A 15,340-nucleotide genomic window follows, 5' to 3' on the forward strand; every position below is an offset into this window, starting at 1 on the left:
TAAATCAGCAACCTCAATCCAAACCAAGAATTGAATCTCTATTTGGCTGAATACCACACTGAACACTGCACTTACCGTTCAGACTTTGTGTCAGCATAGTTTTGTTGTTTAATACAGTCTCTAAGACAAAGGGAGTCATTCATTCGTTCAGAAATCAGAAATCGACCATTCCATTTGAAGCTACAATCAAAGCTCGCTCTTGGGCCACACTTCTATCTGTATCTGTCACAGAAAGCTTGCTGGAGGGTCTGTACCCAAACACAGCCACTTCATTAAGCAAAACTGTTCCAGGAAATGACTAGGTTCACTAACTTTAAATTATCATGAAGCTCCTCTGCTAACTGCTGTGTTTTTGTGTCCTTGCCCCCAGACATCTCTGAAGAAGGCCATATTTCCTCTCTCACCATGAAGTCGTTGACCTTCCTGTTCATCACACTTCTGTCTGGTCTGGCTGCAGCCATTTTCCCAGATGATAGTGGGCCCCTCAGCACTGGGTCTGCAGACTGTAAGTATATAGCATCACATTTATGGTTTGAAAGAAGAGTAAATTTGCAAAAGGCAAGGGCAAACCTACCATTGACCCTCCTCAGAAATCATTAACCTGCTTTTATTGGCGTGGCGGGGAGAGACTATCGTTTTCTGAACTGCTAAGGGTTCTGTCATAAGTTCAGGCTTTGTTCAAAAGGAGGGATGGGGGGGTGACTGCCTCGAGACTATTTTGCATACACAATTTTCAATGCATTCCAACAGCTGCTCGATTACAGCAGGCATCACAACCAAGCCAAATCCTGCCTTATCTGACCAATAGATGTGGATTCTAGTGAAAGTCACTAGGCAGCGATGAGAAGATTTCCTGAAAATTAATTACTCCTCCAAATTATAGCTACAGAGGAAGAGGTGGAAAAATCAGAGGATCCCAATGCCTTTGGAGTTTTAAAGCCATAATGACACAGAAGTGGTCCATCAAGTGTGTTCCAGGTCTCTATAGAGCATTGCAACCAGTCTCATGTCCTCACTCTATCCCCTTCCCTGCAAATTTATTTCCCAAATTTACAGTGCCCAAAAATGTCCTTCCAACATTGCTGGCACTGCTCCGTTGCCGTCAAAGTAATTGAATTGCAGGTCATCACCACCACACTACACAAATACAGATCTTTCACAAATCCCCTGAACCTGTTTCCTAAAATCTTACATTTGCACTCCCTGATCCTTTTGCCATCAGCAATTAGAAACAGCTTTTCCATATCTACCTTATTTAAACCTGTCGTAGTCTCATAGCCTTTTATCAAATCCACCTTAAACTTCCTCTTCAGAACTGAAGGAGGATAGAGGTCAGGACAAGAGAAAGCCTGGGATAGTGGAGAGGGCAAAAGTGATTAACTGACAGAAGTGTCCTTAACGAAAGGCAAAGGAAGTGTAGTGGTTGTGACATCACACTTGCTTGGTGTGAGAACAAGTGGCAGATTAATGCCAACTTCCATTTAAATGCAAAAAAAAGGCAAAAAACAAGGTTCAGTTCAACACTGCAAAAAACAGCATCAACATGGAGGATAGATAAACTGTTGAATTCAATGCTGAGTCTAAAAGGCCGTAAAGTGAGGATGAAGTGCTGTCCTTCAAGTCTGTGATGAATTTCACTGGAATATTGCACTTATTTCATGTGAACCTGAGATTGAGGGAGTGAATTAAAATGACGAGCAACTGAAGCTTTGGGGTAAGCTTCCGAACTGATTTGGCCCCACCAGCACCGGAAGAAAAACCGCACTGTCAGCAGCAAACACAGGATTTTAATTTGAAAGAAGGCCGCTTCACCTGCAAGGAGTGTGTGGGGTTTTGAACAGAAAGGGAAGGGGAGGTAAAAGAACCAGTGTTGCCCCTCCTCAGGTTATATGACAAGCTGCCATGGAAAGGTGTCATAACACTGGGAATGGCTGAGAAGTGGAGCAGGGCATTGCAGAGAATGGTCCCTTTGAGGGGAAAAGAAGGTAAACTGCCTTAGGAGGTGAATTCTGGAGGTGGCAGAAATGATGTAGATTGATTTTTTGAACAAGGAAACCGTCACATTTCCCCACAAATCTCTCATCCTTATCATCTTTCAAATATATTTCCTCTCAAGCATCCTTCCCAGCTAAACATCTAAATGAAGGCACAACATTTCTCACCCACTCAAATGGAAAAAATCTGCAACTTCAAAAATAACCCTGCAAAGGCCAATCAATCATCCCTAAAGGATGGGACAGGCAGCCCCAATTTCTTTTCGTCTGAAATGGCTTATCAGGTTTGAGTCTAGGTTTAATCCTTAGGAATTTTCTGGAGATGCTAGGACGAGTGCTTGACCTTAGTTCATTGCCCATGCTGCTCAGTGACTGTTCTGGCAAAAACCACCCTTTCATGATTTCAGATAAATGACCTCTTGAATTCCTACCTTTAAAAGCCTTTTCATCACTCACACAGCTTCTCATTCACTGCCCCAGAGCTGTATTTGCTCTATTTATTACGGGAAGGTGCTCACACCACAGCATCAAGTCATGACCTTGGGGGAGTGGCATTCCATAGTGAAGTGAGGCTTTGTTTTGTTGACAGGTTGGGCAATGCATCATTGTTAAATTAAGGGCCTTCCAACATAGTCTGATGAAATTCAAATGAACTAATGGAAATATGTATGACAGACGTGAGCCAGAACGCTGTAAATTGTGACATGAGGAGATCGTGCATATGTTACAGACCTTATTTACATATATGCTTGACTTATGGGAGGACTTTAAGGGTGGGAACTATTTTGAAGTCCACAATAGGCTATGTGATTTCCTTTGACCTTCTTGTCCTCTGTTGACCTGCGACAGAATTGTTGTTCGGAATGGAATAAGGAAACAAAGACCCAAAAATTAAAAGACAAACTGTATGGCGGTCAGACTAGGGACTGAGATTTTCAGTGGATGTGCACTGGGACGCTATATTAAAGAAATCTACTTGGTCAATGGTGTCTAATACTATGCGTTATAACATGTTTGATATACTCATGTATCCTCTCAAATTACTCCTGCTGTTACAGTCACAGACATTGCATAACCATGAATGCTTATTTAATTTGCCACTCTTTCCAGACTAATGACTTTCTTTCACAACCTTTATCATAGTTTGAGGCAATGTTGTATTAAAACTTTATCCAACCTCCAGAGGTGATATCTTTTTGATGACTTAAGGGACGCAGAATGTTAGCGTGCCATTACTTTGAGCTGCGGACTGTCATAATATGGATTTTAGCGTAATTCCCTGGATACCACATACCTGATTGCTGCTGTATGATCAGGCCAAATGGTGCTAAGTGCTATCCTAAATGGCAGGGGATGGAAATCTGTGCATGTATAGCCTAAGTCTCTCGCAAGCATTGGTTAACGAACAGCACTGGGACACATTATTAAGAAAGTGCTCACTTGTGTTCATTATTTGTGGCTGTTTTAATCCCATCATCTCCTTAAATAGCTGACTCACACAATACTATAATGCACAACTGCTTGGCACTTCAGTTTCCTGCTTCAACATAATAAGAACAAAAACAGAAGTTGCTGGTAAAGCTCAGCGGGTCTGGCTGCATCTGTGAAAGAAAAATCAGAGTTAATGTTTCGGTCTGGTGACCCTTCCTCAGGACAGTTCTGAGGAAGGGTCACCGGATCCAAAACGTTAACTCTGATCTTTTTCTTCACAGATGCTGCCAGACCTGTTGACCTTTTCCAGCAACTTCTGTTTTTGTTCCCGATTTACAGCATCTGTAGTTCTTTTGGTTTTTACCTACATGGTAAAAGCCTTGGCACAATGTGATAGGAAATGAACAGGAATGATTTTCACCAACTGGGGGAGGTGGAGGAGGAGGGAAAGTTGCTGGTAGTTTTAACAATTGGAGCTTATCTCCCTCTATTTCACGCCTCACTGCCAGGCAGATTGAGAGGCCCAATTGACTAACAATCAGAAAACCTAGCATGAGAGATAGAAAGGGCCATTGTATAGTGGGAGAGATCGCAGGGAGTGAGAATGGAGATGATATCCAGCAGCTTCTGCCTCTTATTAGCTCTTGCATTTCCCAACCCTGAGAAGTTCGACCATTAAAATCCAAATGGCTGCTGAAATCTGGAGCCAAGTAGAATTAACATATTGTAATTACTAACCCAAATCTTGAGGACAGGTTGCAACATGCAATCCACCCAGTGTAATCAGAAGTAAGGTTGTTCACCGTGAAAAAGTCCATCGTCCCAGAGGGTTATGGGCTGCTGCCTCATTACAGAGGCACAGCCAACGCTGAGTTTGACCTGGGGGTCACTAACCTCAGGTGAGGGGTAAAGTTAAAGAATGCAGTCATGAATTCAGCAAATGACCCCTCATTGATTTACATCATAAACAATCTGTCTAGTCAATTGAGCTAACCAACTCCCAAAGTTAAGTTTCCTATTTTTAAGATTTGCATTCCACCCCTCTGTCCTACCCTATTGTGGTTTAAAATTCCCCTGAGTGTCTGCAGAATATCTGCTTAAAATAGACTCAACCCTTGGTAGACATCTAAGTGTAATGTTGGACAAATATCAGAAGTGTGAAACTCCCTAATTTCTCTCTATCGGCACTGAGAACCACTGAGGTTATTTCTGACATCCTTGACTCAGGTCAGCATTGACCTAGGTAAAACTTGAAGTTTCCCAGCTCTGAACAGTTCAATAGCATTTGTTTTACCCTTGACCCATTGAAGGGAGCTGTGAGGTAAGAAAATAATGTGTTTGATGTCCAATCTGGAGAAGATTGTTGAGATTTTCTATTGTTATTCATCTGATCCTGTTAGTTGATGGAAGCACTGCCTGGTGTCACCTTTGATCCGTGGCCTGTTTCCATCCTGGCAGTGATTGCAATGTTACAATTGACCACAGTGACTCTGAGTGAATAAAATGAATTGAAACTGGTCAGAACACTGCACCTTATGTCTGGGAAAGGACAGGAGAAAACAAAGTACATTCACTGGTTCTGTGCTCCTAGTATAGAACTATACTTGAAACATGAGTGCGCATTAAAGCTGGGACTCCTGATTCTTTCAGCTGCACTCCATTCTTACTGGAGTACAGGATTGGTGAACTTACCTCTGTATCCATCCCAGATGCACAGAGAGGGAAAAAAGACTGAATTTTACACATAAATCTACATTTATATTTTTTTTAAATGTCACCTGTGGCATATGCATCCTCAAATAGATTTAAGTCAAACATTTATTTCTTATTAACTTCCATGAACAACAGAAATAATTTAAATAGATTTTCAGGAAATTGCCCTATTGTGCTTTGTGGCATCTTTGGCAACCAATCAGGATTATATTTCATGCATAAGTCTTTCCAATTCTGTTAAACATGAGTAAGGCTTGACTGCATTGTAATGAATATAAATGGCCCTCATCAACTAATTCTCATTATAATTGCATTCTCTCTAGCGCAGTTGGAATTTGCACCAATATGTAGTTCCTAATAATGCATTGGCTTGTTGGTTATTAGGACTGATTCAGAGCAGCATTGCTGGGCAGTGACCTTGTGAATTCACCCAATAAAACACACAAGACTGAAATTAAATCTCTTCACAACATTCTCGTTGGTTGTGTTTGTGTGTTTCGTTTTGAGTTATGTAAATTCCAGTTGAGTGAGGTCCTGTCCAGTTCTGGTTTCAGCTATTGTAATTTTACAAAAATCACCTTTGCAGTGTGTCACCAATGCCTTCTGTTAACGTGGCGAACAGATGTGAAATTTTAATGAGCAGACGCTGGAGCCTGTTGATAGTGTAGATTTACCTACCCCTTTTTTCACTGCAAAGCTGGCCAGTCGCAAATAATTATTATGTAGCTATGAATTAATGAATTTAGTGTCAATAAATTAGCTGACTCAAGTACATTTTTGCCTTAAGTTTTCACTTCCACCCATGAATTGTTGGACTCATACGGTGATCAGTTTATCCAGTGGCTACAATTTATCAGGTAAGAGTTTCAAATGGATACACTTCATGAGTAAGCCTCAATGGGGAATTTGACAATGGTGCATGGCACCTTGCATCATTCAGCACTGGGCCATGGCACTCCAATCCATCCTGTAATTGTGAATGCACTGCAATCCATTCAGCAATGATGCACGGCACTTCAATCTGTGCATTAATAGTGCATGGCTGTCTAATCTGTTCAGGCATGCAATGCTCCATTGCTGAATAGAATACTGAGTTAATGAGCTACTGAATGGGCTCACTCACAAAGCATATCTGTTTTGAACCAATAAAGTGTTACCAAAGTCTAAACAATGGAGGAAGTAGAAACTTGATTGGAAAATGAAATTAGAGTCAGCTAATTTATTGACAATACACTAACAGGCAAGTTGAGGCTGGCCGATTCTCAGTCAAAATGGCCAACATTAGAAGTCGAAAGGACTATTAGAAGGAAAGGAGAAATTGTTGTGGGAGAGATTGTAGGGAAAGAAATTTCAATGGTGATAAGATCCAGAATCCAGATTTGCCTCACATTTGCTGCTGCATTTCCAACCCTGAGAAGCCCAGCCTGCGGCCAATGAATCCAAATGGCTGCTGAAATCTGAAGCACAGGCCTAGATGGTTCCAGTTCCAACAACATTCAAAGCTCAACACCATCCAGGCCAAAGCAGCCTACTTGATTGGCACCAAATCTACATACATTCACTCCCTCTACCATTGACACTCAGTAGCTAAACTGTGCACTGTCTGCAAGATGCACTGCAGAAATTCACCAAAGACACCTACCCAGCACCTTGCAAACCCACAACCATTTCCATCCAGAAGAACAAGGGCAGTAGATACATGGGAACACCACCAGTGGCAAGTTCCCTTCCAAGTCAGTCACCATCCTGACTTGAAAAAATGTATCCCTATTCCTTCAGTGTTGTTGGGCCAAAATCTTAGAACTCCCTCCCTCACAGCACTGTGGATGTGGCTACAATTCGTGGACCGCAGCGGTTTCAGAAAGCAGTTCACTGCCACCTTCTCAAGGGCAACTAGGGAAGCACAACAAACGTTGGGCAGCCAGCGATGCCCAGTCCTGTGAGGGATTTTGTTTTTAAAGCACCGGATTATAATTTAAAAACAACATTCTTGAGAACAGGTTGCTCACCCAAGATCCCACCAGGCTGATCAGAAGCGAGATTGTTCACTGCAAAAGGCTTCATAGTCCCAGAGGGTTATGGGCTGCTCCCTCATGAGAGAGGTGCAGCCAACAATGAGTTAAACCTGGGGGCCACCAACCTCACGTGAGGCGTGAAGTTGAAGAATGGAGTGGTGAACTCAGCTGATGTGGAAATTGAACCCACACTGCTGCTACTTCGCTTTACAAACCAGCTACCCACTGAGCTAGTCAACCACCAAAGGAGTCAAGTTAGATTTACCAATTTTGGAAACTTAATTCTGCTCTTCTACCCTACTCTCTTGAGGTGTAACATTCCCTAAACGTTGAAAGAATCTGAATAAGCTAGACCTAATTCTTGTTAGACGACTAAGTGTAACATTGGACAAATGTCAGGAATATGAAACCCAACTTATTTCTTTCTATCAACCCTGACGACCGCTGAGGTCATTTCTAACATCCCTAACTGAGATCAGCATTGAGCTCAGTAAAACTTGAAGTTTCCCAGCTCTGTGTAGTTCAGTAGCATGCGTTTTATCCTTGACCCATTGAAAGGAGATGTGAGCTGAGAAAGAATATGTTTGAAATCCAGTTGGTAGAGGCAGTGTCTGGTGTCAGGTTTGATTAGTGGCCTGTTCTCATCTGGACAGTGGTTGTAATGTGGTGCAGCTTTTGCGACTGAGCAAAATCAAATACTTTTCTGTCAACCTAATTTTCTCCATGAACGTTTCCTTTCCCTTGTACAAATGGTGTTGGAAATCTGGAACTCTTCTTTCACACCCAAGAACACACTCGGAAAATCAATTACAGCTGATGTCAATTGAAATTTTAGACCTGGGATAGATTTTTTTTGTTAGGCAATGTGACTAAGGGTTATTGTTCAAGGTAAGTAAATGAATTTCTGTTACAGATCACTTATTTTCCATGACCATTCTGTTGAAAGGTTCAAATTCCAAAGGGCATAAATTATCATTAGGAAGTTGCCCTTCTTACTCCATTCATGCAAACATATTATACTTACAGGACAGATCACTGAAGTGGACCATTGAAGTGGATGGCTATGAGTGAATTCAAGAAAAAGGGTGTTATTAAGCTTGAGCAGTTTCAGAAGAGATTTACGGGATGTTGCCAAGTTTGGAAGGATTGACTTGTAAAGAAAGGCTGGATGAGCTGGGACCTTTTTCCACTGGAGGGTAAAGATTGAGGGGTGACCCTTTAAGAGGATCATAACGGTGACTCAGCACTTAGGCGGCTCGGTGGCGCAATGGTTGGCACTGCTGCCTCACAGTGACAGGCACCTAGTTTCAGTTCCACTCTTGAACAACTGTTTGTGTGGAGTTTGCACATTCTCCCTGTGTCTCCCACAGTCCAAAGATGTGCAGGTAGGTGGATTGGCCAAGCTAAATTGCCTACAATGCCCAGGGGTGTGTAAATTAGGTGGATTATCGATGGGAAATGCAGGGCGATGGGGAAGGGATAGGGGATGGGTCTGGGTGGGATGCTGTTTGGAGAGACGATGTGGACTTGTTGGGCTGATTGGCCTGTTTCTGCCCTGACGGGATGCTGTGATAAAATCAGGAGGGATATAGATAGGATTAATGGTTGGTGCCTCTTTCCTAGGATCAGGAATTTCATGGCTAGAGGAAATATCTTTAAGGTGACAGGAGAGACATTTTAAAATGACATGAGGAGCCAAGTTTTTGCACAGAGGGTGCTTCATGTGTGGAATAAACTTCCTGAGGATTTGGTGGATGTGGGCATAGTTACAACATTTAAAAGACTCTCAGATAAGTCCAAGAATAGGAAAAGTTTGGAGCGATATGGGCCAGAAACAGGCAGGGGGGATTAGTTTAGATTGGGATTATGTTTGGTCTGAAATGTCTGTTGTCATGCTGTGTGACTCTAACTCTATAAAGAAGGAGAGGGCATTGAGAGATGTGTTGAGAAAGCAAAAATATCTGGTTGGGATAAAACAGCGGTAAATTCTGGGTTTTTTTTCAGATCCTTAAATTTCTACAAGAGGTGTTAAAAATGTCTCTTTAACAATATGGGAAAGAGGGGTTACAGAAATAACATATTGGGGGTGATTCGGGTGAGGGGAAAGGTCATCTGTGCACCAGGTCCAACAAAACTGATACAAATTATTTATAAAATAAGTAATTATTTTACTTCTGCATGGGGAGTTTTCACCATAGTACTGTGAAGAGAAATGAAAAAGGGAGTGGGATATTAGAACATTAGAACTGACGACAATACATTGGATATTATTGAATATGCTGGTGATAACTGTTCAGTTGCTTCTGTTAGGAAGTAGGCACCTGATGTTAGATGTGAACAGGATCAAGCTCAGTATGGTGTAACCTCCCTCTTGTGATGACGAGCTTTAAATGAGGAGATTTATTACTGAGTGGATGTTCCGACTGAGACCCTGATAATGGGTAATGCATAAAAGCATTGTGTTATAATTGCAGGAATGGTGAAAAAGTCAGTGTTATTTTAGGGTTGCCAGTCACTGGTTTAGTAATTACAAATAAAAAGAAGGTTATTTGTCATACATTTTTGCCATATGTGAGTCAATTATTATCAAGGTTAACACTTCTCACATGGCCCCCATAATGTAGTGATATTTTTCCACTCTAATTCCACTCACTGATCTACAGTCTAGTTACTTTACAAATGCTGATTAACACATCAGCCCAAGATAATAAAATGTGAGGCTGGATGAACACAGCAGGCCAAGCAGCATCTCAGGAGCACAAAAGCTGACGTTTCGGGCCTAGACCCTTCATCAGAGAGGGGGATGGGGAGAGGGAACTGGAATAAATAGGGAGAGAGGGGGAGGCGGACCGAAGATGGAGAGTAAAGAAGATAGGTGGAGAGAGTGTAGGTGGGGAGGTAGGGAGGGGATAGGTCAGTCCAGGGAAGACGGACAGGTCAAGGAGGTGGGATGAGGTTAGTAGGTAGCGGGGGGTGCGGCTTGGGGTGGGAGGAAGGGATGGGTGAGAGGAAGAACCGGTTAGGGAGGCAGAGACAGGTTGGACTGGTTTTGGGATGCAGTGGGTGGGGGGGAAGAGCTGGGCTGGTTGTGTGGTGCAGTGGGGGGAGGGGACGAACTGGGCTGGTTGAGGGATGCATTAGGGCAAGGGGAGATTTTGAAACTGGTGAAGTCCACATTGATACCATATGGCTGCAGGGTTCCCAGGCGGAATATGAGTTGCTGTTCCTGCAACCTTCGGGTGGCATCATTGTGGCACTGCAGGAGGCCCATGATGGACATGTCATCAAGAGAATGGGAGGGGGAGTGGAAATGGTTTGCGACTGGGAGGTGCAGTTGTTTTTTGCGAACTGAGCGGAGGTGTTCTGCAAAGCGGTCCCCAAGCCTCCGCTTGGTTTCCCCAATGTAGAGGAAGCCGCACCGGGTACAGTGGATGCAGTATACCACATTGGCAGATGTGCAGGTGAACCTCTGCTTGATGTGGAATGTCATCTTGGGGCCTGGGATGGGGGTGAGGGAGGAGGTGTGGGGACAAGTGTAGCATTTCCTGTGGTTGCAGGGGAAGGTGCCGGGTGTAGTGGGGTTGGAGGGCAGTGTGGAGCGAACAAGGGAGTCACGGAGAGAGTGGTCATTCCGGAAAGCAGACAGGGGAGGGGATGGAAAAATGTCTTGGGTGGTGGGGTCGGATTGTAAATGGCGGAAGTGTCGGAGGATAATGCGTTGTATCCGGAGGTTGGTAGGGTGGTGTGTGAGAACGAGGGGGATCCTCTTGGGGCGGTTGTGGCGGGGGCGGGGTGTGAGGGATGTGTCGCGGGAAATGCGGGAGACGCGGTCAAGGGCGTTCTCGATCACCGTGGGGGGAAAGTTGCGGTCCTTAAAGAACTTGGACATCTGGGATGTGCGGGAGTGGAATGTCTTGTCGTGGGAGCAGATGCGGCGGAGGCGGAGGAATTGGGAATAGGGGATGGAATTTTTGCAGGAGGGTGGGTGGGAGGAGGTGTATTCTAGGTAGCTGTGGGAGTCGGTGGGCTTGAAATGGACATCAGTTACAAGCTGGTTGCCTGAGATGGAGACTGAGAGGTCCAGGAAGGTGAGGGATGTGCTGGAGATGGCCCAGGTGAACTGAAGGTTGGGGTGGAAGGTGTTGGTGAAGTGGATGAACTGTTCGAGCTCCTCTGGGGAGCAAGAGGCGGCGCCGATACAGTCATCAATGTACCGGAGGAAGAGGTGGGGTTTGGGGCCTGTGTAGGTGCGGAAGAGGGACTGTTCCACGTAACCTACAAAGAGGCAGGCATAGCTGGGGCCCATGCGGGTGCCCATGGCCACCCCCTTAGTCTGTAGGAAGTGGGAGGAGTCAAAAGAGAAGTTGTTGAGTGCGAGGACGAGTTCAGCTAGGCGGATGAGAGTGTCGGTGGAGGGGGACTGGTCGGGCCTGCGGGACAGGAAGAAGCGGAGGGCCTTGAGGCCATCTCCATGCGGAATGCAGGTGTACAGGGACTGGACGTCCATGGTGAATATGAGGTGTTGGGGGCCAGGGAATTGGAAGTCCTGGAGGAGGTGGAGGGCGTGGGTGGTGTCACGGACGTAGGTGGGGAGTTCCTGGACCAAAGGGGAGAAAATGGAGTCCAGATAGGTGGAGAACCCTGCAGCCATATGGTATCAATGTGGACTTCACCAGTTTCAAAATCTCCCCTTCCCCTAATGCATCCCTCAACCAGCCCAGTTTGTACCCTCCCCCCACAGCACCACACAACCAGCCCAGCTCTTCCCCCCCACCCACTGCATCCCAAAACCAGTCCAACCTGTCTCTGCCTCCCTAACCGGTTCTTCCTCTCACCCATCCCTTCCTCCCACCCCAAGCCGCACCCCCCGCTACCTACTAACCTCATCCCACCTCCTTGACCTGTCCGTCTTCCCTGGACTGACCTATCCCCTCCCCACCTCCCCACCTACACTCTCTCCACCTATCTTCTTTACTCTCCATCTTCGGTCCGCCTCCCCCTCTCTCCCTATTTATTCCAGTTCCCTCCCCCCATCCCCCTCTCTGATGAAGGGTCTAGGCCCGAAACGTCAGCTTTTGTGCTCCTGAGATGCTGCTTGGCCTGCTGTGTTCATCCAGCCTCACATTTTATTATCTTGGAATCTCCAGCATCTGCAGTTCCCATTATCTCTAACACATCAGCCCAGTTCCCCAGAAAAGGTAATTAATCCTTTGACCTGTGGTCATTTACGCTGACTCTGAGAGAACTCTCTGCATCCTTATCTGTAACATACACATCCAGTTCAATTTACATCATCAGCTCCTGCTTTTCCACTTCTGAATTGGCTGGCTTCAAGACAAATTCTGCCAAAGTAGCCAGCTTGTTGCTTTGTTTGGCAAATGACAACATTCTCAGCTCAAACATACCCAATGGGTCAGATACACAGTAAAGTTCCCTTGATACCTGCTCTTGAATGAGTACAGTTTAAAATGCTGCCCTTCTGGTCTCTCATCAAAGCCACCAATCTTTTTGTGTGAACTCATTATTCTGCATTTGTGTGATTTCAAGAGAAATGGGTAGTGAGCAGGACCCAGTGACCCAGTCGGTGTTTGTCCAACCAATCTCCTGTGATAGTAAGGCCAGTTACAGTATCCCTACTCTGGTGGAGAGTAGTTAGAAACAGAGAACCTCCATGGAGCTGTACTTCAGTGTGGATTGAACCTACAGAAGAGACTGGGAGACATACAAAATCTGTCAATCATATGTGCAGTTGAAATTAACTGGAGTAACTGTGACATAATTAATAGTCTGTGTTTGCAATTGGAAACTTAATGCTAAGTCTATTTTTACTATTATGTTGTCATAGAGTTGTACAGCACAGGAAGAGACCCTTCAGTCCAACTCATCCATGCTGACCAGATATCCTCAATTAATCTCGCCCCATTTGCGAGCAATTGGCCCATATCCTTCTAAACCCTTCCTACTCATGTACCCATTAGGGTGCCTTTTAAATGTTGTCATTGTACCAGCTTCCACCACTTCCTCTGGCAGCTCATTCCATACAGACATCACCCTCTGTATAAAAAAGTTGCCCCTTTGGTCTCTTTTAAATATTTCCTCTCTCACCTTAAGTCTGTGCCTCCTAGATTTGCACTCCCCTACCCTGGGAAAAAGACCTTGGCTGTTCACCCTCTCCATGTCCTTCATGATTTTATGAACTGGTCATCCCTCAATCTCCCAGGCTCCAGGGAAAATAGCCCCAGCCTATTCAGCCTCTCCCAATAACGCAAACCCTCCAAACCTGGTAACATTCTTGTAAATATCTTTTCTGAGCTCTTTCAAGTGTTTTATTGTTTATTTTTAAACTCAGACTGACTGTGGTAATTAATTCAGTAGCCTGTTGGGAGCTCAAAATATAGAAGTAATTTTAAGAATCAAACTTAAGTAATTGTACTTATATTTTGTGTAACTCTTTATTAAACGGCCACTCACTAATTTTCATTTGGATTTATCAATTTTGTTTTCGCTCAACCACTTTGAAAGTTAGCTCACTTAACAACTTCTCCCCTTGGGTTTGACTTGAATCTGGCAACTTCAGTGGCTTAGTAAATGAGGGTGTTCAGCGAAAAATCCTAGTGCATGCCACATCCCTGGCCTATGCCCTTTAGCTCTACCAGGACAAAAGGGTTGTTGTTGTTCCTGAATGTGGAGGAGCTGATGGATTATGCAACAGGAGTTCCATTCTGTGCTTAAGCCATTCTGTTTCGTTTCTGAGCACCTTCTGAGCAAGTGGAACTTGAGCCCAGACTCTCCAACCCAGAAATAGGGGCACAATCACTGCACCATAAGAACTGTATAATTAAGCCTTTCTATACTTAACCTCCCAACCACATTCTGAGGCAGCCAGTCTCAGTGACATGGCTACTCGCTGACTGTATTTAAGTGAAGTGAAAACGCCAACAATTCTCCTAATTTTTGTCTACTTTTAAAAAGAAACAAACAAGTAAAACTTCAAAATATTTGAAAGTGTGTTAAAATAAAAAATATATAGTCTACATCGAAATTTTTTTTAAAATAAGGAGACAAGTAATATACTTTTTATGTATATAACGATAACTGGATCGGTAGTAGAGGCCAGCAATGAGCGTTATTTCAACAGAAATATTTGACTAACAACTTGCAGATTTCCAGGTGGAGGATATAGCTCGGTCTCTGTCTCTCTCTCTCTCTCTCACTCACTCACTCACTTTGCATTGTCCCATTCTCCCACGCTCTTCCAGACAAGGAGATGTGCAAGTTAAATTCCTTATGCCGTCCATCCTGAAAAAGTTCCTAATTGCTTCTGAAAAACCACTTTCTACTGATTTTAATTTGGCATTTTTATTCCCTACATTCGGATTTTATTTGCATCAACTTGACAATGCCAAACTATGTTAAGCCATACAGGCCAGAACATTTTTCCTTTCGGTTCAGTTCTCTGCTGTTTGAGTTCATCTGAGCCAAATATGCCTCAATGCCATTGGACGCCTTATCACTAACCACTGACCTTTGCTGGAAAGAAGCATAAATGGACTAAACAGTGATGCCATTCATGGTCTATAAGCCCATCTGTATTCATTATTTAAGGCTCACACAAGAAGAATGGTGAATTGAGTAGGTGAGCAGAGGTGGGCTGCTGAACACAAAACCTCAATCCACCATGAGTCAGAAGGTGAGAAAAGAGTGAAGCTAGAATCAACAAGCCTTTCTTTTCTCTGCAGATGTGAGGCAGAGTGTCGCCTTTATAGGAAGTGGCCCTGGAGCAAATCCTGGTCTCGGAGAAATTCTGGATGTTCAGCGGATACTGAAAGTGAACAGGACCCTCTTCATAGGTGGCAGGTAAATATAATGGAGATTAACTGTGATTCAACTCTTCTCAGTTACTGTTTTCAGATATTTGTAACAAATCTCTTTTTTTTGTCAGTAAGACTGTCATATTCTGCAATTTCTACAGGACATTTTTATTTTACGAGTGAAATGCCAGTCAATTGGCATAAAAATGTTCAAAGGACTTTGATTGCATTAACATTGGCAGAGGATTAAAAGTTTATTTTCTTTCAAGTTCCTCAATAGTTTAGTGAGTCAATGCATTACCATGTCATTCAGGAAGGTCTGTATTTCAATGGCCTAGTCTGTGCAGACTTTACCCAGAATATACCTCTACAAATC

The 15,340-nt window shown here is 43.9% G+C and overlaps 1 protein-coding gene across 4 annotated transcripts in view; it reads left to right on the forward strand.

Moving 5' to 3' along the window:
* The window catches only part of sema6bb (sema domain, transmembrane domain (TM), and cytoplasmic domain, (semaphorin) 6Bb), a 513,075-nt gene that overhangs the window by 251,702 nt on the left and 246,033 nt on the right, over positions 1 to 15,340 (forward strand). For all 4 annotated transcript variants that reach the window (XM_059638496.1, XM_059638494.1, XM_059638495.1 and 1 more), the window contains exons 2-3: positions 371 to 505; positions 14,893 to 15,010. In XM_059638496.1, the coding sequence (XP_059494479.1) occupies positions 371 to 505; positions 14,893 to 15,010 (253 nt within the window). The remainder of the gene's footprint in view (positions 1 to 370; positions 506 to 14,892; positions 15,011 to 15,340) is intronic.

This window comes from Stegostoma tigrinum, chromosome 30 (genome assembly GCF_030684315.1).
Source record: "Stegostoma tigrinum isolate sSteTig4 chromosome 30, sSteTig4.hap1, whole genome shotgun sequence".
Lineage (NCBI taxonomy): Eukaryota > Metazoa > Chordata > Chondrichthyes > Orectolobiformes > Stegostomatidae > Stegostoma > Stegostoma tigrinum.